This window comes from Onychomys torridus, chromosome 19, assembly GCF_903995425.1.
Source record: "Onychomys torridus chromosome 19, mOncTor1.1, whole genome shotgun sequence".
Lineage (NCBI taxonomy): Eukaryota > Metazoa > Chordata > Mammalia > Rodentia > Cricetidae > Onychomys > Onychomys torridus.
The window spans coordinates 34645486-34671090 of record NC_050461.1 but is presented as its reverse complement, the minus strand read 5'-3'; the positions used below and the strand labels follow the sequence as shown (position 1 = coordinate 34671090).

The window sequence follows — 25605 nt, the reverse complement described above, 5'->3', positions numbered from 1 at the left end:
ACACACACACACACACACACACACGCTCACACACACATGCTCACACACACACACACAGAGTGAAGTAAATAAATATAAAAATAATTTTTAAAATATTTTTCAAATTTTGAAAGGCTGATGTCATGATCATATGGCAAATTTATGCCATGGTTGAAACCAAATATCACTACCCTGGAATGACTTTCTGGATACAAAAATGCTGAATTGGATTGTAACTATTGTAGTCTTACATCTAAGCATTTCCATAAGATTTCTACACTTGATTTTCTTTGAAGCTGATTTATGTTTCATCGGGTCACAAATCTTGGGGATGATATGTTCCACTCGACAGGAATTATTTGTATGGTAACTGGACAGAAGTTTATAAGTCAATAAGTAAACTTCTACTAATGAATCTTTAATAAGCAGTAAGTGTTCTTTCTTTGAGTGACCTTATGCCCCTGTAGCCTATTACAATGATCATGTCTACGTTTCTGCTTTATTTTTAAGTATCAAAAGAAATTTTTTGGTGATACTGGAATTGAACTCAGAATCTTACACATTCTACACATGTGCTCTACCTCTGAGCTTTTCCCTCACCCCACACCCTTTTATCTTACTCTGAGACACTCTCATGAAGTTGCCCAGGCTGGTCCTGAATTGGCTTTGTAGCCTGCAGCCCAGGCAAACCTTCAACTTGTGGTACTTTGGCTGCCTCCACAGAAACTGGGAGTATAGGCATGAGCTGCTGGGTCTGGGCTTCAAATCATTGTTAAGGTAACAGATACTTACTGTGTTGAGCAATTCTAAAAGGATACATATTTTAAGCAAGTCAACATGATGTACAACTAATACAAGATGGTTATAATAAAATGTAAGGAATATAGACGAGCAAAATTATGTTGAGCACAGTTGGAGAATTCCCATTACATTATCAAGCCTTGTTAGACAGTGGCAATAATGGGCTGGGACTATTAACTGTATAATGCATGCCTCTCATGTGCACATACTTCCCAGCGTAACAAAGAGAAAATGGATGCCACTAATGAGACAGTGCTACCTAGAGTCTTTGGCTTTTATAGCTTCATAAGTAATAATATATAACGTGTGTATACGTATAGGCATACTACACATACAAACACACATTTGTGTTTGAGTTTAGTGATAGATTTTCAACCTACAAAACACAAGAAAATTCCCTTTCCAATCATTTCATAACCCATGGTATAGCAAGGAAAGAGGCTTACGGAACAGTCTACTGGATTTCCTTATCTTATGTGTATACCCGTGCAAATACATGAAGATTCTAGACTGTGGTACATAAATGACTGTTGGGTTTTTCAATTAAAGATTGTTTTTGTTAGGGCGGGAGAGATGGCTCAGCAGTTAAGAACGCTTGTTTTTCTTGCAGAGGACCCAGGTTCAGTTACCAGCACTCACACTGTGGCTCACAATCATCCATAGTTTCAGTTCCAGAGCTCTGACACCCTCTTCTGACCTCTGAGGACATCAGAATACATGTACATGTACATGAACCAGTCATACACATAAAATAAAAAAGGATACAGTTTTGTTTTTTGTTTTTTGTTTTTAGAACTGAGGATCAAACCCAGGGCCTTGTGCTTGCTAGGCAAGCACTCTACCACTGAGCTAAATCCCCAACCCCGGATACAGTTTTTTTAAAGATAATTTTTACTTTCTTCATGTGTACATTTTGTTTAGTAAGGGACTGTGTCCTTGCAATGAGTGTGAACCACATTAGTACGGAAAAACCTAAAACTATTTTGACTTCTCAGGACAATGAGCACTTAATTTCATGAGAAGTCAGCCCTGCAGAACTGTGATGTAACACTCTGCTTCCTGTTCATCTCCTAGGGGTGAAGCTGAGCAGCCTTCTGGGTAAAAAGGGGAACCTGGAAAAACTCCAGAGCTACTGGGAAGTTGGATTCTTTCTGGGAGCCAGCGTCCTGGCCAATGACCATCTACGAGTCATTCAAGCTTCTGAAAAGCTGTTCAAACTGAAGACACCAGCGTGGTAATGATCCGCTCTCATGTGCTTATGCAGTTGTGTTTAATAAACAGCCTCACACTGTTTTTCAGTTTTACAACTTTTAGATCATTTTATTTATTTTTAGGCTAACATCCATAATCTATAAGAAAAATAAAATTTTCATAATTGAAGTAAAAGTTCTGGTGACCTTGATGAAGTCACCCCAACCAATGTCACTCATGCGAACTGTGAGGAGACCGCAAAGCCTATGCCTTCAAATCTGACCTGCACCCCGGGTCTGAGACCAGATATATTCATCTCAGCCTTCCTGGGCTCCATTACCAACTAAAACAAATGCATGTGCTTTGTTTCCTTCATGATCCAATCTCTGGGAGTTCTCATCTTTGGTTTCCACTCAGTCACATTGGAGTGTTTTCCAATAGGGTGTGTGTGTGTGTGTGTGTGTGTGTGTGTGTGTGTGTGTGTGTGTGTGTTTAATTTCAGACTGTTTTTGGAAGACAGCCAAGTCTCACCATTGTCTGTATAGTATGGGAGAGAGAAACACAAAACTCCTTCTGCATTTTGGACTACTTTAATTAAAAACAATGCTAGTTCTGTTTTGCCAACACATGTTGGTGACTGATCATCTGGGTAAAGATGGGAAAAGTTTAAGAAAGTCCCTTCCTAGAGCAGGCTCTGCCTGTCCACGCCCCCAGAGCTGATGGCCATGTTAAGGCCCTCCTGGCTTCTTATGGACTCCCTTATCTTCAGCTCTATTTTAACCCATCCTCCTCCACAGCCTCCCTGCAGCTTTCTAAAATACGAGCTCAACCTGTCCTCTCCATGGAAATCCTTCAGTCAATATACTTTCATAGTTGTCACAACTGAGGGATAAAGTCCATCTCCTTGGTTTGGCAAACAAGGTTCTCCCTCTGCCTTCCAGACCTCTCATTCTGCTCTGGGGTTCATGCCACTCTGTCTGTATAATGAATGAACCACACTGTTGGTGTTACACCTTTGAATTAGCACTTGCCTAACGATGCCTTTTCCAGCCTCCTTGTTCATCCATCCACCTGGGGGGAATGCTCATACATCACATGTTTTAAGTAGGAGGCTGACTTCAGACCTTCATGCCCACCCACCCCCAACCCCACCTTCACCTCCATCCCGCTTTCCTGTTTCTGATGTCCTTCATGTGCCTCTGTTGATGTTGGTATCTCTCTTTAAGTATATCCCCATTGATTTTGTTCCTAGTGTTATTATACCTTTTTATATTTGTCCCCATGGCACTGTGTGCGGCTTGATGTGCGGCTTGAGGACAGGGGCTGTACTGACAGTCTCATGCATGTCCACAATAGGCTTTGTGTAAATGAATGCACTAATGAACCCATAAATGCACATGCTACTTTCAGTGACATGTGCCTTCTTTTCTTTTGATGACTTTTCTGATGGCAGAGGAGACCAAAGTGGAGATACAAAGAGCTCCGGCTTTAGGTATTCTGGTTTCTGTTACCAAGAAGGCAGACAGCATTCCGTGCAGTAGTAAAGCAGCCACACAATAATGCCGATTATGTAATGTCAACTTCCATGTCTGTGGTCTGCAGAGTGCTTCCATAGTCGCCATCTTGCACAGTTATCTTCTTCCTCCTTTTTCCTTTTTCTTTTGAGGTACCATCGGTCTTCTTAGGCTTGTGGATGTTTGTTTAGTACTTAAGCTCAGTGGCTCAGAGTAAAATAATCTCTTCCAAAGGATCTCTTTTGGAGAGCTTCCTTGAAAAGGCATATTTAAAAACAAATGCATTCACCTTGTCCTCAAGTTGAATGTAGGCATTTAAAACTCATGTGTTACAAGTAGTCATGTGCACACACGTGTGTGTGTGTGTGTGTGTGTGTGTGTGTGTGTGTGTGTATGTGTGTGTGTGTATTTTTTAAAATGTGTTTTGGGAAAGGTAGCTCAGTTTTGAAGCATTTGCCTAGCATGCACAAGTCCCAAATAAAAACATGTTTTAGGGAGATGTTTGGCCCCAGGTCCAATTCACTTAAGCCTTCTAATCCTGAATTTTCTTATCTTTCAAATACATACTTTGCTGAATTTTTGTGGAATTTAAACATATGAAAGTGAAACATGTTTGGTAAGTGTGGAGGTGCAGTTATAAATCCAAGTACACTCAGAGAATAGAAAATATACCTATGGGGTCAAAATGGGGTTGAGGGGAGTACGTGGCCTAAATCTGTCTCATTTTATGTTCTTTAATTCTCAGGTACCTCAAGTCTATTGTGGAAACAATTTTGATATATAAGCATTTTGTGAAACTGACCACAGAGCAGCCCATGGCCAAGCAGGAACTCGTGGACTTTTGGATGGATTTCCTGGTTGAAGCCACGAAAACAGATGTTACTGTCGTTAGATTTCCAGTGAGTACCTTTATTTGCATCTAAGTTCAGTTCTGTGTTACTTCCTGACTTTAAGGAACATCTGGTGATGTTAACAGTCCTGATGTGAGTGACTCTTAGACACTAAGTCCTAGCATGTGTAATATATAACTTGGTGAGCATATTTATTTTATAGAGATTGACTTGTTTGGGCTTACTCTTTTTTTTCCTTTTAGTGCTTTATTGTTGCTTTATATTTTAAGATATAGTAAAGTAGTCCAATCTGGTGTTCAATTCCCGCCTCAGCCTTCTGCATGCTGAGTGCTGGGACTACAGGCATGTGCCACCATGCCTAGTTTAGTTGACTTTTCAAAATAATGACTCTTCAGACAAGAGCAGTGAGACACATCTTGATGTTTGGGGGCAGGGATTTGAGTTGCTCCTTATGATAAGTCCTGAGGCATGCTTAGAAAGCAATAAAAATATCAGCTCTTGAGCCCAGACCAATGGATGTTGTTGAACACTGCGGTCTTGTTGCCCTGTCTTCAGGATTATCAGCATTGTTATGGCGAAACCATCAGCCCACTTGTTTTGCAATTCTGTCTTAACCACTCTAAGCCAGGTGGGTCAGAGTTGCCCTGTGGCCACATGGACCCATGGAGCAATCATGGTTTCCAGTGCCGCCACTGTAGAAAAACGATGACTTGCCATTTGGTCTCCAGTGCAGTTTGTCTGGTTTCTAGCAAACTCTGTGTGTGTGTGTGTGTGTGTGTGTGTGTGTGTGTGTATGTGTGTACACAGGCACATACACACACATATATAAACATATACACACACATGTATACGTAGACAACCTTATTTGCGTGTACATGCATACCTGTGTCTGTGTGTCTGTTGTGTGTGTGGTCGTAGGACATCCCCAATGTCATTTCTCAAGAGCTATCCTCTTATGTTTTGAAATAAGGTCTTTCCCTGGGATTAGGCTAGCTTGGCTGGCCAGCAAGTTCCAGGAATTCTCCTGTCTCCACCTCTTTTCTTTTTTCTTTTCTTTCTTTATTTATTTTCTTTTTTGAGATAGTGTTTCTCTGTGTAGCTTTGTGCCTTTCCTGGAACTCACTCTGTAGCCCAGGCTGGCCTTGAATTCACAGAGATCCACCTGGCTCTGCCTCTTGAGTGCTGAGATTAAAGGCATGTGCCACCACCACCCCTCGGCTCGCTCTCTCTCTCTCTCTCTCTCTCTCTCTCTCTCTCTCTCTCTTTCTCTTTCGGTTATTCAAGACAGAGTGTCTCTGTGTTGCCCTGGCTGTCCTGGATCTTATTTTGTAGACTGTATTGGCCTTAAATTTACAGAGATCTGCCTGCCTCTGCTTCCCAAGTGCTAGGATTGAAAGTGTGTGCCATGACCCTCCACCGCTTTAACACTGGGATTATACAAGTATATACCACCATGCATGACTTTTTACATGGGTGCTGGGGCTCACACTCAGGTCTTCAAGCTTGCTTGCAAGCACTTTACTGATTAAACTAACACACACACACACACACACACCCTTTTAAAAATGCATGCTTCACGTTCAAAGCTAATGCATCCCCATCCTTCAGCACTCAGGATACATCATATTAAAAGGAATATGGCAGTGTCATCCAATCCGGGACTTAATAGCCACTGGCTTTGTATGCAAATTACTTCTTCTCTCAAAATGGTACTACATCTCTTGTTTGAACTCTTCGATCTCAGTCGTCCATACTCAGGTCACGTGACAGTTCTTTTCATAAACCCTGATTTTTAGTTCTTGTTGATAGGATCATCTACCTCATTTAATTAACTCCACTGCTGGAATGAGCATGCTTTGCTCTGACTTCCACAAGAAGCCTTGAGCTCAGCAAGACTCTTAATTGAAAAGCCTTTTAAGCTAAAGCACTCTGCTGTATTTGCGAGTCTAGATAAGGTGCAGCCTAGGAAAATCCTTATCTTGGAGTGGGCTGGCAGCTTGCCCTGGTGCTCTGAGTCGCAATAAATATGGTGGTGAAGGAAGAGATGTCACCCCTCAGAGTTTAATGGATGATAGGCTAACCGCCCGAAAGGAAACGGTTCAGTCACTATTGCACACTCATTTAAATGAGTACACTATTCGCTAATCTGTTGTAATGGAAGTGAGTGAATAAAGACCCAGGAAAGATTGAGAAGCTATGAGATTATATACTCCAGGTTAAAAGGGCTTTCTTTTCTTTTCCCGTTTTAAATCTTCCTCCTGTTTTAAATCCTCTCTCACCTTCCTTCCTCCCCCTTCCTTCTCTTTTCTAGACTGAGGATGAGACTCAAAGCTGAGAAAGTGTCCACTAAGGACACCCCCGGCCCTGATCCAAAACAAACAAAACAACAACAACAAAAAAAATTGGAGTGAGAGACAAGACCTCGCTACATAGCAGAGTGGCCTTGAATTCCCTGTGTATCCAGAACTGGTTTCGAACTTGAAATTCTCCTGCCTCAGCTTCAAAACTATTGGCAGTATTGGCACATGCCACCATGTCCATCTTAGAGACTTTCTTAAGCAAGAAAGGACCCTTAGTTCCTCAAGGAAAATAATATCTCATCCTAATTGATTTCAGTTTTAAATGAGGCAGGCCTGGTGAGAGAGCTCAGTCCATAAAGTATATGCCATGCAGGTAGGGTATCTTGAGTACCCTCCCCCCAATAAAAGCCCAATCCAATGGTGTGCATTTATAATCCCAGTGTCAGGGATGTAGAGACAGGGAGCTAGCTCCGATGCCAGCCTAGTCTGCTTGGTAAGTTCCAAGCCAGTGAGAAGCCCTTTCTCAAAAACCAAGGTGGGAGCTGGAAATACGTATGGCTCATTGGTTAAGAGCACCAGCTGCTCTACCAGAGGACCTGGGTTTGATTTCCAGCACCCACATGATGGCTCACAAGGGACTGTAATTCTACTTCCAGGGGATATGATGCCTTCTTCTGGCCTCCATGGGTAATGCACACATGTGGTGCATAGACATACATGCAAAACACCCACACACATAAACAAAAGTAATTTTTTTAAAAGTAGATGGCCTTTCTTAAGGAAACACAGCTGATCTTGTCCTCACGCTATATGTACACATGTGTACAACACTTACCCAAATACACATATGAGCCAACACAGACACCCACCAATAGGTACATACACATACAAGATGGGGTTCTGGTGATGTAGTACTGTGTAGAGAACTTGCCTATCATGCTGAACTGTAAAAAAAAAAAAACAAAAACAAAAACAAAAAGAAAAGAAAAGGAAATGTCCACCAAAAAACACCATAAACACAAATGCCTAACATGAAAGTTAAAGAAGGTGATCATATGGAAAGATAATTGATTAACCTAATTAAGTAGACAAGAAAATACAGATTGAAGTGAGGAATGGTTTTTCATCTGTTAGACTCAAATAAGTAGAAGGTTTACAGTTGGCAAATGTACAGGGACAAGAACATTTTAGATTTTGCTGGTGGGCATTAAGAATTGCCAGGCATTCTGGAAAATTGTTAGGGAGGGGAGGTTGAGACAGACTATGGAAGGGACCATGGTGCCTTCAACTGTATTTGCAAGGTTTGTTTCTTTAAAAACTGTCATGAATCAAGTGCTGTAGGGCCTGGCCACTGTGTTCCATAGGCCTTGCCACTGTGTTCCGTGGGCCTTGCCGCTGTGTTCCGTGGGCCTTGCCGCTGTGTTCCGTGGGCCTTGCCGCTGTGTTCCGTGGGCCTTGCCGCTGTGTTCCATGAGCAGAGGCCCAAAGGCACATGTTATCTGGCAGATTCATTTATGGCAGTTTGTTTTGCAGCAATCCCATTTCTTCTGGAAATTTCATGGTTTATTTGTGACTGTCTGTTTTTGAAGAGAAGAAAATGGAGTGTTTTATGCTTATTTCTTCCACTTCTACTCCAGAATTTATAACTTGAAAACTCAAAATTGCTTTCCTATGCTTTGTTGTTACATTGAGATCAAAATCGTAGATTTCTAATTCTCACTTTACCCAAGGCCTTGACAATGTAAGGCAGGCATTATTTAGGCGGAGTGATGCACACTGGTTCTGGGGGTTGAGGAAGGATGTAAAGTTTGAGACTATCATTATCAACTTGGTAAGACCTTGTCTCTCAAAAATTTTAAAAAGCCAAACAGGGTGTGAGTCTGGCTCAATGGTAAAATGCAGTGTGTCTGGTCAGTGGTAGAGTGCTGTGTGTCTGGTCAATGGTAGATGCAGTGTGTCTGGTCAGTGGTAGATGCAGTGTGTCTGGTCAGTGGTAGATGCTGTGTGTCTGGTCAGTGGTAGATGCAGTGTGTCTGGTCAGTGGTAGATGTAGTGTGTCTGGTCAGTGGTAGAGTGCTGTGTGTCTGGTCAGTGGTAGATGCAGTGTGTCTGGTCAGTGGTAGATGCAGTGTGTCTGGTCAGTGGTAGATGCTGTGTGTCTGGTGAGTGGTAGATGCAGTGTGTCTGGTCAGTGGTAGATGCAGTGTGTCTGGTCAGTGGTAGATGCAGTGTGGTCAGTGGTAGAGTGCTGTGTGTCTGGTCAGTGGTAGATGCTGTGTGTCTGTCTGGTCAGTGGTGGATGCAGTGTGTCTGGTCAGTGGTAGATGTAGTGTGGTCAGTGGTAGAGTGCTGTGTGTCTGGTCAGTGGTAGATGCAGTGTGTCTGGTCAGTGGTAGAGTGCTGTGTGTCTGGTCAGTGGTAGATGCAGTGTGTCTGGTCAGTGGTAGATGCTGTGTGTCTGGTCAGTGGTAGATGCAGTGTGTCTGGTCAGTGGTAGATGCTGTGTGTCTGGTCAGTGGTAGATGCAGTGTGTCTGGTCAGTGGTAGATGCTGTGTGTCTGATCAGTGGTAGATGCAGTGTGTCTGGTCAGTGGTAGATGCTGTGTGTCTGGTCAGTGGTAGATGCAGTGTGTCTGGTCAGTGGTAGATGCTGTGGGTCTGGTCAGTGGTAGATGCTGTGGGTCTGGTCAGTGGTAGATGCTGTGTGTCTGTCTGGTCAGTGGTAGATGCTGTGTGTTTGTCTGGTCAGTGGTAGATGCTGTGTGTCTGTCTGGTCAGTGGTGCTATATCAGTCACTGTAATACCTGTCCTCACAGTGGCTCATTCTTAGGGGACTTTGGTGGTCTTTTTTTTTTTTTTAAGATTTATTTATTGGGGGCTGGAGAGACGGCTCAGAGGTTAAGAGCGCCGACTGCTCTTCCAGAGGTCCTGAGTTCAATTCCCAGCACCCACATGGTGGCTCACAACCATCTGTAATGAGATCTGGCGCCCTCTTCTGTGTATATAATAAATAAATAAATCTTTAAAAGAAAGATTTATTTATTATGCATACAGTGTTCTGCCAGTGTGTATGCCTACAATGCCAGAAGAGGGCACCATATCTTATTATAGATGGTTGTGAGCCACCATGTGGTTGCTGGGAGTTGAACTCAGGACCTCTGGAAGAGCAGCTAGGGCTATTAACCTCTGAGCCGTCTCTCCAGCCCCAGACTTCGGTGGGCTTGATTCGGATGATCTTCACATTATTCTTTTATAAAATTGGTCTAAACCCCAATAGAGACTACATAAGAAGGGTATGCTGGGATTGTTTCCATTTACCTCATTCCCACAATTCCTCCTGTGTCCTCCACAGGAAACAAAGAAACATGAACATGATCAAAGTTCATGGAATGATTTGCATGGTCCTATTTTTTTACACTCTGATTTGCTCTTTTTCCTTACCTCCTTCAGGAGAGTGGGGAGGTGGGGTTGCTTTTCCCCTTGCAAAGCCTGGAGACCATCAACTTATCACCTAACGGCGGGAGCCAGGAGGGGCCTGGGTGCTCAGAGGCTCGGAGAGACTTAGATAGACAAGGGCCTGCTCATAGCTGCTCTGTTAGGCCTTGCTCTGCTCTCCTGCTCCGGATAAGTGAGGTCGGCAGTCATTGTAATATTGACTGGTATGAGGGACAGGAAAGAGAAAGCCAGAGCACACACCTCGTGCGAGTTCTATTCAGCAGCACGGCTCTGCTCCGTCGCCTCCTTTTTCTTGGTTGATCCCTCTTCCCGTCTCCTCTTTCTTTGCACCCCCCCTTTCTCCTCATCTCCTTTTCCTTCCCTCTCCCCTCCATTCCTCAGCCTTTCTGGGACTCTTTTATGTACGCCACAGATTCCTCCTATTTTGACATTTCAAGGGCAGATCGAAGGCTCCACAGACTAGATGATGATAACCTTGTTTTTGTTCCTTGTCCCAAGCTGAGAACACATAGTTCAGAGTTTATCTATTAGAAGCTTTGAGGATGACAGAAAAGGCATAGTTCAACCGGAGAGGGAGTTCATCTGAGTCCATAGTTTCCTGAAATCATGTGCCCATAGAATTGGGGAGCAGGGGACTCTCATTTGTTGGTGAAGAAACCTTGAATCTTTTGGGGATCCCATCTTTCGTTCTCTGTTACTTGTTTTAGTATCTGAAACACTGGGTTGTTCAGATGCAGTTGGAATTTTCTTAGGGCCACCAACCAGCTCCCAAATAAAGACACAGGGAGACTTTATTAATTATGAATGCTCGGCCTTAGCTTAGGCTTGTCCCACTAGCTCTTTTAACTTAATTTAACCTGTTTCTCTTCATCTATGTTTTGCCTCAGGGCTTTTTTAACCTTTCTTTCCTTGTATGTCCTACTTTCCTGCTTCTTCCATGTGTGGCTGGCTGGCCTCTGGAGTCTCCCTGGTGTCTCTTTTTCCCAAGCTTAAATTCCTCCTCCTCCATACTCTCCCTGCCTGGAAGTCTGGCCTACACCTCCTCCCTCACTGTTGGCCGTTCAGCTTTTTATTAGACCAATCAGGTGCCTTAGGCAGGCAAGGTTTTAAAAAGCAGCAACACATCTTTACACAGTTAAACAAATATTCTGCAACATAAACAAATGCAGCACAACTTTACATAGTTAAACAACTATGTAAACAACACATCTTTGCACAGTTCAATATTCCGAAACACTGAGCTATGACAGCACCATTTCTTCATATTTTTTTTTTAATGTGGAGCTGAGGATCGAACCCAGGGCCTTGCGCTTCCTAGGCAAGCGTTCTACCACTGAGCTAAATCCCCAACCCCGACAGCACCATTTCTACAATGTTGCTTGGAAATCAGTCTTCAGTCTTAATCCGTAACACTGAGCTTGACTAGAGCTTGAATTGAAGCCTTGGTTCACCCAGTAAGAGGCTTTGTGGTAAAGCCTCTCATTTCATAGCAAATGCCTGATCAAGAAATCTATTGGTGAGCTCTAAAAGCTTTTTGTACTCAAAAAGTAAAGAAAAATTTGAGGGTTTTCCTTCCCGCTTTCTATTTCTATGTGCATTAAGTTACATAAGTGTTCTGTTATGGTAAACTTAGGGGAAATGAATGTATTGGGTTCCTGGTATGTGGCGGAAAACCAGTTTTCTGACCCATATTCTGTACCTCCTTGCTCAGGTGGCATTGTATGTTTTAGTGTATTGGGGGTTTGTTATTTCTTGATGGCAGAGCCCTAGGAAGGCCTTTCTCTCCAGTTTTATCTGGTAAACTTGCTTGAGTCATGATTGCTTCTGAATGTAATTTTCTTCAGCAGAGTACAAAGAGCCATCCCAGCTTCTCTCTAGTGAAAGTAATGGTTTTTCTTTCTTCCCTTTAAACATCCTTAATTGAACAAAAAAATTTAGGTCTTGGGTCTGGAGATGTAGCCCAGTTGGTAAAATACTTGCCTAGCATGCACAAGTCCCTGGGTTCAGTCCCCAGTGCCCTGAAACCAGTGGTGCAGGCCTGTGATCCCAGTTCCTGGGAGGTAGAGTCAAAATGATCAGAAGGTCAAAGTCATAGCAAGTTCAAGGTCAGCCTGGGGTACCCACAACCCTGTCTCAATTGAAAAATTTGTCTTTAAGGGTCTATAAAAAATTAACTATCACAGCTTAAAAATTATGGAATGTATGGTATATTGATGTCATTCCCACTTGGTATGAAGTATTAGTAATAATAAAACTCTCTCATGTAACTTCTCAATGTAGATTCTCAACATGCCCTTCATATATCTCTAAAATAGAGGAAGTTTTATTTCTCTTATTGAAGATTCCAGTTTTATTTTGAAGGCAATGCAAAGATAATTTTATTACTTCATATATCTATATCTGATTCTTTGGTTTATATATAAAACTCTTTCAACAAAATCCCAAATTATTTATAAATCCATTTTCATGGGTACAAGAACCATACTACCAGCTCCTTATGATGAAGTGTGACAGCAGAGGTTTGAAATTTCTATTCTAGAAATAGAACCTTTTTGGTATATGGAAGTGTCTCATCATGCTTCTGTCACATTTATTTTAATGGAAATAGCATATGCATTACACGATGATTAATTGAAGCTTTGGAAATGAGGTATGTGTGTTGCCTTATAACCTCAGCTGGCCTGGAACTCACAATGTAACCTAGACTGGCTTTGAACTTGCAATGATCCTCTGCCTCAGCTCATTAAGAGCCATGGTTAGAAGCATGAATTACCAGGCCTGCTGAAGCTTTCCAGGGATAGCTGAACTATGGACCTTGAAATATGACTTCCAGTCCATTAGCAATAAAAGCTGGGCCTTAGGATAGCTGTGTATCATGAACGACTCAGAAGACGATTTCTCTAGCTGTTGATTCTAAGACCTCTTCCACATGGTGTTGGATTTACGGTAGTGGTTGTCTCTGATGCAAGTTTCTTCGCCTTATTCTTTCTAGGTATTAATATTAGAGCCAACCAAAATCTACCAGCCTTCTTACCTGTCTATCAACAATGAAGTGGAGGAGAAGACAATATCTATTTGGCACGTACTTCCTGATGACAAGGTAAACCACAATTAAGATAAGACTTTATACCTTTCTAGTCTCACTTCAGTAAATATGTTAATGAAGAAGAAATAGCTTGACCATGTTTATCTTGGCATAAGTGTGTGCTGCAATATAAACATCACTAAACTTTGAGATATGAGTTTCATCAATTAATAGGATATACTTGAAATAATTCAGATTTATAGACAGTACCACCATTTTTAAGTGTGCTAAAAATTGGGAAATTCATGCTGTAAACTAAGTTATGAAGTAATTCTTCAAAATTATGCCAAAGAAATAAGTTTTAAGACTTATTAGGTTATAAATAACATGTCTCTTAATTCTAGGAAGCCTGTTAGAATAAGGGCACTTGTAGGCTTACACTGGGCCCGCTCTAGTTATCTTTGCATCTGGCTGTTTGTTTCTCTAAACAGCTGGTAAATGGCAGATTAGCACTGACTCAATGGGGGTCTGTGTAAAATAAGGTAGATGGACTTCTGCTTGGTTCCAGAAGGGTCTTAGACCGCCCCCACCCCTTATATGCCCCTGGCAGCATGTCATCAGCCTTTGCATGTTGGTAGTTCAGATTTTGTTGTTCTTTGTGTTGAGACAGGGTCTCTATTTGTAGGCTAGGCTGACTTCTAAACTTCAGTCCTCTGCCTCAGCTTCAAGAACTGAGATTCCAGGCATGATTTTATCAGTTCCAATGCACATGCCTCAACTCTTAAAAAAAAAAAGCAGAAAGCCAGCCAGGCAGCGGCAGCGGCGCACGCCTTTAATCCCAGCACTGGGGGGCAGAGCCAGGTGGATCTCTGTGAGTTCGAGACCAGCCTGGTCTGCAGAGTGAGTTCCAGGAAAGGCACCAAAACTACACAGAGAAAAATCAAAATAAAATAAAATAACAGAAAGCACGAGGGAGGGCCTCTCCAAACAGCAGGAGACGGTATAGATATGAGAGAAATCTTAAGAGAAAGTTTATTTGAGGGATTTTTTTCCCTGTAATTGTTTCCCAAAGTAGTCTTACTTTTCTTTAAACATTGTTCATTCACTTGTTCCCGGAACAGATGTTGGCTAGGCACTACCAGGCACTGTATTAAGCAGCAGAGAAAGCATGTTATACTTGATGAGTAAGACTCCGCCTCTCGTGGCACTTACTTTCTCCCTTGGGAGGCAATAAACCAATGAGTGAAACCTATAGATGTATGGAGAGGTGATAAGGACAAAATAAAGCATAAACTGGGTATGAGTGTGCAATACTATTTAAGTTAAGAGGTTTATCACTGCTCTTATGCAGCATGGATCCCTAAGCTGCACTGTCCTCATCTGTAGAAGGGATAATAATAATAACAACAATAACAACAACAACAACAACAACAACAACAACAGCAACACAACATCCACCTCAGAAAGACTGTTGGGAGCAGGCACTGATGCTGTGTCTGTAATCCCAGGCCTTGGGAGGTACAGGCAGAAAGATCATAAATCCAAATACATCTTCAGCTACACAGAGAATTCCAGGTCAACCTGAGCCAAAGGAACCCCCGTCCTCCCCACTTTCAGTTTGTTGTGAACAGTATATGAAATGATGTAGACAGAATGCACGTCACAGAGCCCTTTACTACATATAATGAACACCACAAATATTTTAAGGTTAATAACACGTATGCTATTAAAATGACTGCTTTTTTACTATTAGGGCTGACCTCTAATTTTAAGACCCCAGAATTTAACCTTGTTTCACTCTTTAAATAATATGAAGGTATCATTTGGGAGACTGTAAGTATCTACTAGGGCATCAGTTGAGCTACCTGTTGGATAAGTCTACAAGATATCCATAAGTCATGATCTTTTGTGTTGTGCTCAGAGTGAGTCGCACACGCATATTGTTATGAAAATCACTGGGGTGTTGGGGATTTAGCTCAGTGGTAGAGCGCTTGCCTAGCAAGCTCAAGGCCCTGGGTTCGATCCTCAGCTCTGAAAAAAAAAAACAAACGAGGCTCTTTACGGGCTGGAGAGATAGCCCAGTGGTTAAGAGCACTGGCTGCTCTTCCAGAGGTCCTGAGTTCAATTCCCAGCACCCACATGGCGGCTCACAGCCACCTGTAATGAGATCTGGCGCCCTCTTCTGGCCTGCAGGCATACATGATGTATATATAGTAAATAAATAAATCTTTAAATAAAAAAGAAAATCACGGGATGAGTTTGATGTGCACTTGTGGTTCCGAACAAGTTTAATAAAGGGTGTGGGGATACGAAATGACTGGAGCGTCACGCTACACCTATGATCAGTGTGACACTCCCGCTTCCTGACTGGAAGGACTTCTGTGGCTCATGGGACCATGCTGGGTTGTGGGAGGACCTTTTGGACTTTGGGTCTGTGAAGGTCACTGAAGAACCATGAGTAGGACACGAGGTCTTTGGGAGGCTTCAGAAAGGACTCGGAAGTCTGGGCTTTGGCTGTGGATAGGACTAAGGAATGAGCTCAGGTTGGGAGAACAGAGCAAATGTGAGCATGGCGTGTTTGGGGGTGGGGAAGGGCCTTTCTCGGCTAACCTGGGGGAGGGTGGGAAATACATTGGTAGGCAGGGTGGTATAAAATCACAGCTTGTTTCCTGCATGAGGAAAGAGAATTTAGACACGTACCGGTAGGAAGCAGTGTGTCCTTGACGCTACTTGAAATCTAAGAGCTGGCCAGAGTGCAGGCCAGATTGGCCAGGAACGGGATCAGCGTGGAGCCGCACAGGTGTGAAGGCTGCTGTTATCTGTTGCTTGCTGGGTGACCTGGGCAGTCCACATAACTCTTCCTGTAGCCTCCATATATGGAGGAAAGACAATCACGGTACCTTACGGGATGGTTGAGGAGAGCACGTGAGGTAGTTACCAGGAATTCTCCAGCACAGGGATGAAAGCACAGCAGATGTGTTAATAATGTCCCCACTGTAGCTCTTAAGACTTGTTACACCGTGACATAGGAGTTAGGGAATCCTGGGACCCAGAGGGTCACAAAAAAGACTAGTAAAGGAAAAGAGCTGGAAATGAAGTCGCTAGAGAAGAGGACAGTGGGATCCCAACTGCGGAGTGACAGGCCATTTGAAAAGAAAAAGAAAAAAATGTATGACTCAATCACTCCTTAGGAGAAACTGAAAGGGAAGAGTAAATGTTGGACGGCTCCAAGTCTCCTACACCAGTAGGGTGTTTAGAAGGATAAGGTGGAAAAGGTGAGTTGTAGAGGAATTTTATTTTGGACCTGGGTACTTGGAGCTAATGACCTGCAAACACCTATAGAGAAAGTGGAGCGTAATCAACCTGACTACATGTGTGTTCTATTCATGTTGCTTTGCAGTGCCATGCTTTGCTCACAGCCCTTTAGAGTAGATGCTTATAATAGGGAGAGAGCAAAGAGAGTTTCAGAGGCTTGACTGTGAAGAGCAAGGTCACCCAGGGACACTTGGATCCGAATGTGGCTAAAGGGATTAGCGCTGAACGCGGCCCTGAGAATGGGTGCAGAGCCAATCGAATTTAGAATACAGGAAGAGAGCAAACAGCGAGCCAGAGCCTTTTGGAAACAGTACTACTTCCAAGCAGCCGTTTTTTTGTTTGCTCTTTCAGGGAGGTTCTCTGCTCAGTGAAGTCTCTCTGGTGTAAGTGTTCTTAATCTCTGTGACGGGTTTAGAGGCAGCTTTTACATTGTGCTAAGAAGTTCATATGTTGTGACATAGCTGAGTTCATGAGGAAGGGTTACTGGCTCAAGCTGTGAATTATCCCCGTGCTTACTTCCGCTCTCTTTTTTAAAAAGATACTGTTATTTTATGAGCATCTTGCTCGATTGCATGCATGTGCACCAAGCATGTTTCTGGTGCTCACAAAGATCAGAAGAGGATCCCGGGTCCCCTGGAACTGCAATTAGGGATAGTTGTGAGGCACCATGTAGGTTCTGGGAATCAGACCTGGGTCCTCTGCAAGTGTTCTTAACTATTAGGCCATCTCTCAAGCCCGCTGTCTTCTGATGCACACGGACTGCCCTTGTGGTTTCCCCTCTGATCTTCATATTAAATTGTCCTTGTCAACAAGCGAAGCTTTTGCAAACCAGTGCGCCTCTGGGTTGTAAGTGGATTCTCTGTTACACGGCACTCACTATCACCACCCATTTCTCTAACAACAGAAATGGTAAGATTGCAAGAAAGACAAGCCATAAAAACCTTTGTTACCAATCTGAAGTCTGTAATTAATAGGTAAACAACTGATTTAATTGCTCTCGTGGTAAGCAGGAAATGGGTTATGGCACAGAATGTCTCAATTTTTCCAGACTTGAGCATATTGCTTTTTGTTTGTCATGTTTATTTCTTTACCTGCTCAGCAGTTTCCAAAGCGTGGGACAAACTATTGTATTGTTTACAGACTATACTCTTTTTTTGGGGGGGGGGGTTTGAGACAGAGTTTCCCTATGTAGCTTTGCGCCTTTCCTGGAACTCACTCAGTAGCCAGGCTGGCCTGGAACTCACAAAGATCCTCCTGGCTCTGCCTCCCGAGTGCTGGGATTAAAGGCGTGTGCCACCAACGCCCAAAACTTTCAGACCTTGTACACCAATGCCCAGGGCTCTTGGAGAGCTACTTTACATTCGTGGAGCACAACTAATGAATCCTAGCCATGGGCCTTTCTTCCACAGATGTCTGCTCTTTAGAGTCCATACTTGAGGAAAATCTGCATGGATCCCATGGAAGAAAAACCTAGATCCAGAGAAGCCACATGCAGGGTATTTTATGTGGTTGTTTGAAATCCCTCCCTGGTAGGGTTGGAATTTCAGCAGCCATTGGCCTGTGTTGTGGCTCCTCAATCACTAGCGTGCCTGGCAGGGACCCTTCCGCACCGAAAGGCTGCCTGCCCTCTTGCCCCCTGGCTCTAGCCAGGGGCCAGGTAGAGAGGATGTGTAAATTGTATGAAGGAGCATTCTCTCCCAGTTTCAGGTAGACACTCTGGCCCATTCCTGCTACATTCAGCTATAAATCCCAAGTGAAACAGCCCAAACAATAAGGACATGGTATTCCCTATCCTGAGGAACTCTGACATGGCTTTCCGAGGGGGAAGGAGGGGTCCGGGAGAAACAGCTGTTACCCCAGGGAGCAATAAGGTCTGATGGAATGTAATTATTAAATTACTATTGTCATCCTCATTGTTAATTCCCAGTTTTCATTCTTGCTCTGGCTGGGGCGTGGGATCCAGAATGGTCCAGTTCCTAGAAAATGGTGTGGTGTGCTGGTATAAATAGGTAAACATGGTGTGGGGTCGGCTGAGGCTAATAAATTAATCACTCTACCTCTGCAACCTTGGACCCTTGTAATTCCCTTTGCAGCTCACCAGTGCCTCCCTGTGGTCTGAGTTCCTCTTGCCATGCAGGTGGGGCTTCTTGCTGCACCTTCGGCCCTGAGCCGAAGAGCACTGCATATAAAAGGTGTCCTGGCAGTCTTGGAGAAACCAGATATTCAGGAAGCGTTCCGCCCCTTTTCTACTGAATCAGCCCAGTCTATCCAGGAAACCCCTCCTTGGTTTCTCCCAGAGCAGGGCTATAGATAAGCTGGTTTGCCGGCCTCACCTCACCTGGGTCTAAGCTTGCTGTGTTCAGTGGCAGCTTTGCACACTATCCAAACTGGCTCTGCTTTCCTCCCCACTTCCAGTCCTGACCCTGGTCTTGGGTAACAGCTCAGTAGCGGGCTTTAGAGGTAAGGATGCCTTGTGTGAGAGCAGTAAACAGCTCAGCAGCGAAGCCTCTGCGTTATAGAGTTACTGAGACACTGACCTGCAGTTGACAGGCATTAGAAGCCACATGTCCGATTGAGAGCAGAGGCTGCAACTTCAATTTGCCTCTGCCAGGTACTTGGTTATTTTATATGTGGCCTTCCTTTGTTCTTTATGTAGTGTATATACACATTTTCATGTGTATACCAGTCCGTGTATGTGTGCAGGTACACACGCATGTATATGTGTGTCAAGGCTCTGCCCAGTACTTGGTTATTTTGTATGTGACCTTTCTTTGTTCTTTATGTATGTGTATATATACATTTTCATGTGTATACTGTCCATGTATGTGTGCAGGTACACACGCATGTATATGTATGTGAAGGCTCTGCCCAGTACTTGGTTATTTTGTCTGTGACCTTTCTTTTTTTAATGTATGTGTATATACACATTTTCATGTGGTTTACCAGTGCACATATGTGTGTGTGGGTAAAGGCTGAAGGAAAACCTCAGGTGGCATCCTCCTGGGTACTTTCACTTCCTTTGAGACAGGGCCTCTGAATGTCCTGGCACTCACCGGTTAGGCTAGAAAGGTAGGGCAGTGGGGTTCAGGGATCCTCCTGTCTCTGCCTCCACAGTGATGTGATTACAGGGGACCTGCCACTCCCTGACATTTTCACATGAGTTCTGAGGATCTTTGTGTTTGAAAGGCAGGTGCTTTAGTGACTCGGTTGTGCCTTCAGCTCTCTGCTATGTCTTTCTATTCTGTCCTTCCCTGGATCTCAGGATGGGAGAACTTGCTGTGTGCTGACTCTGCTCGAATCCCAGTAAGGTGCTCTAACGTTGGCTTTTGAGTAGTTTGCCTCAGACTTGAGAGGCTCTGCCTGCACTCCTGGTTGTATGGCCCTAGCAAAGATTTAGGAGCTGTGGATAGAAATTGTAGCTTTTTGAGTTGCTTTTGCCAAGAGAAGAGCTCTGGGCCACTTCAGAGCTGCAGGGTTGAGCATCCCATTTCACTAACCCAGCCAAGACCGCAACCTCGTAGCAGTGGGTAAGAGCTTGTTTTCCTAGTGGTTTTACATGCTATTAATTTTATGTCATGGCCGAACATTTTTTTATTCCTATTATAATTTTTAAGGGCGGTATAGTTAAGAAAATAATTAGGGTAGTTTTATCCTTATTCGAGGACGAGACCAGACAGGGAGACCTTCTAAAGAATCCCAGGCAGGCTTTGTCATGGGTGTTAGCAAGACTGATGACATTTGTCATTGTTGATGGTAATGTAAGGTCATTGGTTTGGTGGAACAGCTTGAGACATTGTTGATTGCCTAGCGTAAGTTCAGAGCCATCACTGGGCCTTTTCATACACCTAGAGTTCTGTAGAAGAAGTTAGCGCTAATTAGCTGTCAGACTCCTGCAGAAGGAACAATCACCCGGGTGCTTGGTAAAGGAAGTCAGTTCAATTCGGCATCTGACTGACAATTTAAAAGAGAAATTGAATCCTGTTGAGTCATTTTGATAGGACTGTCTAGCAAAGTCAAAAAAACAACTGCGTAGATGTTCTGGATAATTACCCAAAACTGTGAGTTTGGCGACAGGGTATCTGGCAACCTTCTTTCATCAGGGAACATGAGTGGTTAGGACGTGGACCCTGGAGTTAGCTTTTGCTCAGAGGACTAAGTGAAAACCTGGGTAAAGGGCATGGCCATGTGGACTAGCGTGCAGGTCCCACCCCGCTTGGGTGAGGTAGGGCTCAAGTACAAGAGTCTCCTATTCATTGCATCTTAATATGTCAGTTCGGGAGATGCTGGCATTTCCAAACATTTGTTACAGGGAAAATAATCTAAGAACAATTATCTGATAATTATTATGATATGTGTAGTCGTAATTGAGAGATAAAATTTTAGTTTTTTAAATTTGGACTCTGTGACTCACCCATATCTGTCTATCACATAATAACTCAGTTTTTATGTTCAAACATTATTAGCATATTAAGCTTTGTATAAATTAGGTAATGATCCCTTAGAGTTGTAATAGACACTCTGTACATGCATATACACTCACACACACACACACACACACACACACACACACACACACACATATTAATTTCTGAAAGAAAAAAAAAACACACCAGTTACCAGCTTAGTTGAAATTTTTCCCTGAAGTTAATTCCAGGCTGGCTGTGGTAGTACACTTCTGGAATCTCAACTCTCAAGAAGCTGAGTTAAGAAAATGGCAAGTTCATGGCCAGGCTGGGCTCCAGAATATGCTCCCTCTTTCAAATTCACAAGGGAAAAGATAATTCAGAAATAATTATTTTTAAAACCTTACAGAGACTTTATTCAGATCAATTGGGATTTTTTTTTTTCCTCAGAAAATATTGTTCAGCCTGGGGAGCTAGCTCGGTCAGTGTAGTGCTCAATGCAAACATGAGAGCTGAGCTCCACTCCCAGGACCAACCTAGAAAGAGCCAGGTGGCGTGCGCCTGCACTCCCAAACCTGGGGAGGTGGACACAGGCAGATCTCTGAGACTCAAGTGGCAAGCTCCGGGCCAATGGAGCAATCACCGCCCGGTGACTGATACCAGAAGAACGACACATGAGGCTCTCTGCCGACCTCCACATGCATTTGCATACATGTGCTTGCAGACTCCACAGGTGTACCCAAACACACAAATACATACACCCATGGAAGATAATTGGCAAGTATACAAAAAAAGAAAACAAATTGTTACAATCTAATTACCTCCATCAGTTGTTTTGTTGTTGTTGTTTTGGTTTGGTTTGGTTTGGTTTGGTTTGGTTTGGGTTTGGGTTTTACTTAAAGCATATTAGTTATGACTGAAATTAAGGTTTAAATTTAATGACAATGATTTCCCGGTTTTTTTGAAAGCTGTTGTCTTGAAGTAAAGGAATTATTATGTAAACAGCACCCTTGTGAGCTCAGACTAAAATGCAGATTCCATACACTCATGAAGAATTAGGCATCAGGAAAAATGACTGTTGATAAAAATAATAAAACTGAATTGTTTTATGACGTTATTTTCCGCGTGGACAACTTACTATTTTTGTTGTTGTTGTTTTTCTCCTGTGTTCCAGAAAGGTATACATGAGTGGAACTTCAGCGCTTCCTCTATCAGGGGAGTAAGGTACGTCTCCCCGGGACATTTTGTGTATTTAGAAGATATTCTCCTAAAATATTCATAGCCCAGATAGGACTTTACATCATAATTTAAATTGGAAAAACATTTCAGGATCCTTCTTTGTTGTCAAGACTCAGCCATCAGCTTCTCTGCCCTGCTGTAAAGAGCACCTCACCATTGTAGATCCTTGAACTGACCCCAGGTTCATCCCTCTGGGGTCAATGTGAACTGTGGCCTGGAATTGACATGTGGCTAACAGGGAGCCATGTGGACGTCCTCTCCTGCTGGCTGAACCTTTGGTGAAGGCTATAACATGGCATTCTATCCTTTAGGTGACCAGGAGGTCTACAGAACAGCTCCAAGGCTATGCCCTGGATCTAGTATTAACAATGATATATGAGTAGGGAATTCACGAAATTTTTCCCCAAGGTCACTGTTGATGCAATTGTGTTTGTGAGGTCACAGTGACAAATTTTAGTTCAGTTCTTAAACCTTGTCATATTGCCAGTGGCTCAGGGGAAAAAAAAAAATGCCCTCTCCTGGGAATTAGAAATAAGGTCAGCGATCAGAATGAGGCGTCAGCGGTTAAGTGTTTGGAACTTTATCATCTTAGAAACCTATTCCACACCAACTCATTCAACTTCCGAGCCAAATTGTGTTTACTGTTTATCCACCCCCCCACACACACACACACACGTATAATGGGAATGGGAGACAACAGACTTCTGCAGGCCGGTTGTGCAACATCCTGTTGCTCTTGCAATAACAGTAATTGGTTTTGTTGGAGCATGAACTGCTAGAGCAGTGAGTCACGGATAATTTCAGTTTGCTTGGTAGGACTACCTGTTACCTCATGAATGATCTGAATAGGAACAAGCGAGATTATGAGTCTGACTCATGACTGTCCGATCAATACCTTCTCAAATAAAGCTTTACACTCTTAATATTTAATCCTTAAACCACTCATTAGCCAGGTACTCTGTATTTACTGCTGCCTTTTTCTGGCAACCCAGTTAGTACAGTAACTGTGTGTTTCGCCTCATCGGGTCTGTTGTACAATGATTTGGCTCTTATTAATTAGGCCTGGCAGCCCTTTCAGTTCTTGCCGCTCATGACGTGGATATAGAATGCCTCCATCTGGTGATGGCTGGTTTACATGTTGGGAAACTCGAGTTCTGGTCTGTGACTTCAAAGACAGCCAGCTTTTCCTGGCTTCCTCCATTAAGGAAGGATGGCAAGCTAAGGAGCAATCCAAGTAGGTCAGCAGGTTGCCTTGCAGCTCCTGAAAATATGGTGCACTCAAGCCAAAGGCATTTATTGAGCACCAACTGTGTGCCATACTGAGTCCTATTCAGCTAAAGATGTAGAAGTGACAGAGCCCTCTTGGGTCATTCACAGTCACGTGGGAAGAGTCAACACACACCTAACAACCAGTGTAACGTGACATGAGCCATGACCTGCTAGAAATACATTCAGAGAAGAGACACACGAGGAGTCCTTCTGTCTGGAGCAGAGATAGTAAAATGAGAGAGGAAAGGGTTACATCTGGGCCTTAGGTGATGACTGGAATCAGTTTTCAAAGATTGAAAATATAAAATCTGGGCATGTTGGCCCATGCCTGTCATCCTTGTATTCATTGGGCTAGGGCAAGAAGATCATGAGTTCAGGGTCAGTCTGGACTTTGTGGTGAGCATGACAGCATCCTAAGGCACATAGGAAGACCCTTCTCAAAAAGCAAATGAACCTGTGCCCTCCAAGATTAAGAAATGGCAGATGTAAAGGTGGTGATATGGCCTGAGAAGTTATGTTCATGGGCCCAATGGGGACCTTTGCTTGTTTTATTAATAAACTTTTGTTAGACAATGGTTACTGTCTCCTTGGTTATCTAATGCTCCAATAGTGGAACTGAGTGGTTTGGCCTGTACAACCTGAAATATTTTACTGTGTGGCCCACTACAGAAAACATTGGCCAACCCCTGGCATCAACTAGCATGTCCTAATTTACCAACTCAAAACCGATCATGTTGCTCTAAAGAGGGTTTCTCGACCTTTCTAATGCTGCAATCCTTTAATACGATACATCTCATGTTGTGGTGACCCCAACCATAGAATTATTTCATTGCTACTTCATAACTGTAATTTTATTACCATTATGAATCGTAATTATCTGTGTTTTCCAATGGTCTTCGGCGACCCCTGTGAAAGGGGTCACTCAACACCCCAAAGGGGTCAGTGACCCACAGGTTGAGAACCACTGCTCTAAAATAAAGGACTTGTTAGGTCCATACCAAGTGCTGGTGCACGTTGCTCCACTCTCCTTTAAAATCTCTGCAGCTAGTACGACTTTACTGCCCGTACAAACTGCCTTCCTAGCTCTGAAAACATCTCCCACAGGCCCAGAATCGCCGAGGCTAGTCAGCCAGTTGGGTTGTGTGCTTCCCTCTCTGAACAGGTCAGGGCTACGCCAGGCAAGGCTCCTTTCCATGCCAAACCAACATGTGGCTTATATGTATTTCCAGCACCCCAGAGCAGCCCTGTTCTGCAAAGATGAGTAGGAAGAATATGTAATTTTAGTATTATGGTCTGGGGAATATCAGTCTTGAAAGTACTGTTTATCATATCACTTCTTGTTATAAATGACAGTGGTGCCGTAGCAGGGTTGGCTCGAACAAATATTTATTTTGATTTCTCATTAGAGAGCTGTGGAAGTGCTGGTGTTGGTCTGAATAAAGTGGGGTTTTGTCTGTTTCAGTATCTCCAAGTTTGAAGAACGATGCTGTTTTCTTTACGTGCTTCACAATTCTGATGATTTCCAAATCTACTTCTGCACAGAGCTCCACTGTAAAAGGTACATATTTGCTGTTATGTGTGGAAGGGGCCGTCTTCACTCAGTAAAACAGCACATGTGGGCTCTCTGAAAAATTGATGGCAGGCGGGTGGGCAGCCGCTTGATTTTTAATACTGCTGTATAAGCGTGTGGTGTTGGATTTAGGGTTTCTGTTTAACAAATCAAATCTTTGCTTAGTCACAGTGTATTTTACACAAATAAAACATTAGCCAAAGTGTACTGGTTAAATGTTTAATACCACACCTCATTTTTAAAATGATTACTTATTGTGAATGAGTGCCAGATTTTTCCATGAACAGATTATTTAGCATGAACTCACTGCTGTCTCCAATGGACACTCTTAACCCTACCTCCTAGCAGAGCTACCTGGTAAGCAGTAACTAAGTACCTGAGCCCACTCCAGACTAATTATACTGGATTCTCTGGTAGGCACATAGCCTAGGATCTGGTCTATACCAGTAGAAGAGATAACAATAATCTGTGAACATATTCTCCCCATATATTTCCCTTACTTAGTTAAATATTTCATATTAGAACACAGCAATGGGCAATAAGGTAGAAGAGAAATGGCCACTTAGAAGTCAAAATGTCAGCAAAAGCCTGTCTGGACTTAAATGTTATTGACGATTGTTCTTTTTTCAAATACTTGCTGTGATAAATGACTGATATACTAATTCAGTAAACAGTAATTTGCTTTTATCTTG

The 25605-nt window shown here is 43.1% G+C and overlaps 1 protein-coding gene across 1 annotated transcript in view; it reads left to right on the top strand.

Moving 5' to 3' along the window:
* Map3k5 (mitogen-activated protein kinase kinase kinase 5) overlaps positions 1–25605 on the top strand; it is a 204984-nt gene that overhangs the window by 117522 nt on the left and 61857 nt on the right. Inside the window, exons 9-13 of the mRNA XM_036168920.1 lie at positions 1855–2014; positions 4231–4384; positions 13085–13192; positions 22010–22059; positions 24806–24901. Of these exons, the coding sequence (XP_036024813.1) occupies positions 1855–2014; positions 4231–4384; positions 13085–13192; positions 22010–22059; positions 24806–24901 (568 nt within the window). The remainder of the gene's footprint in view (positions 1–1854; positions 2015–4230; positions 4385–13084; positions 13193–22009; positions 22060–24805; positions 24902–25605) is intronic.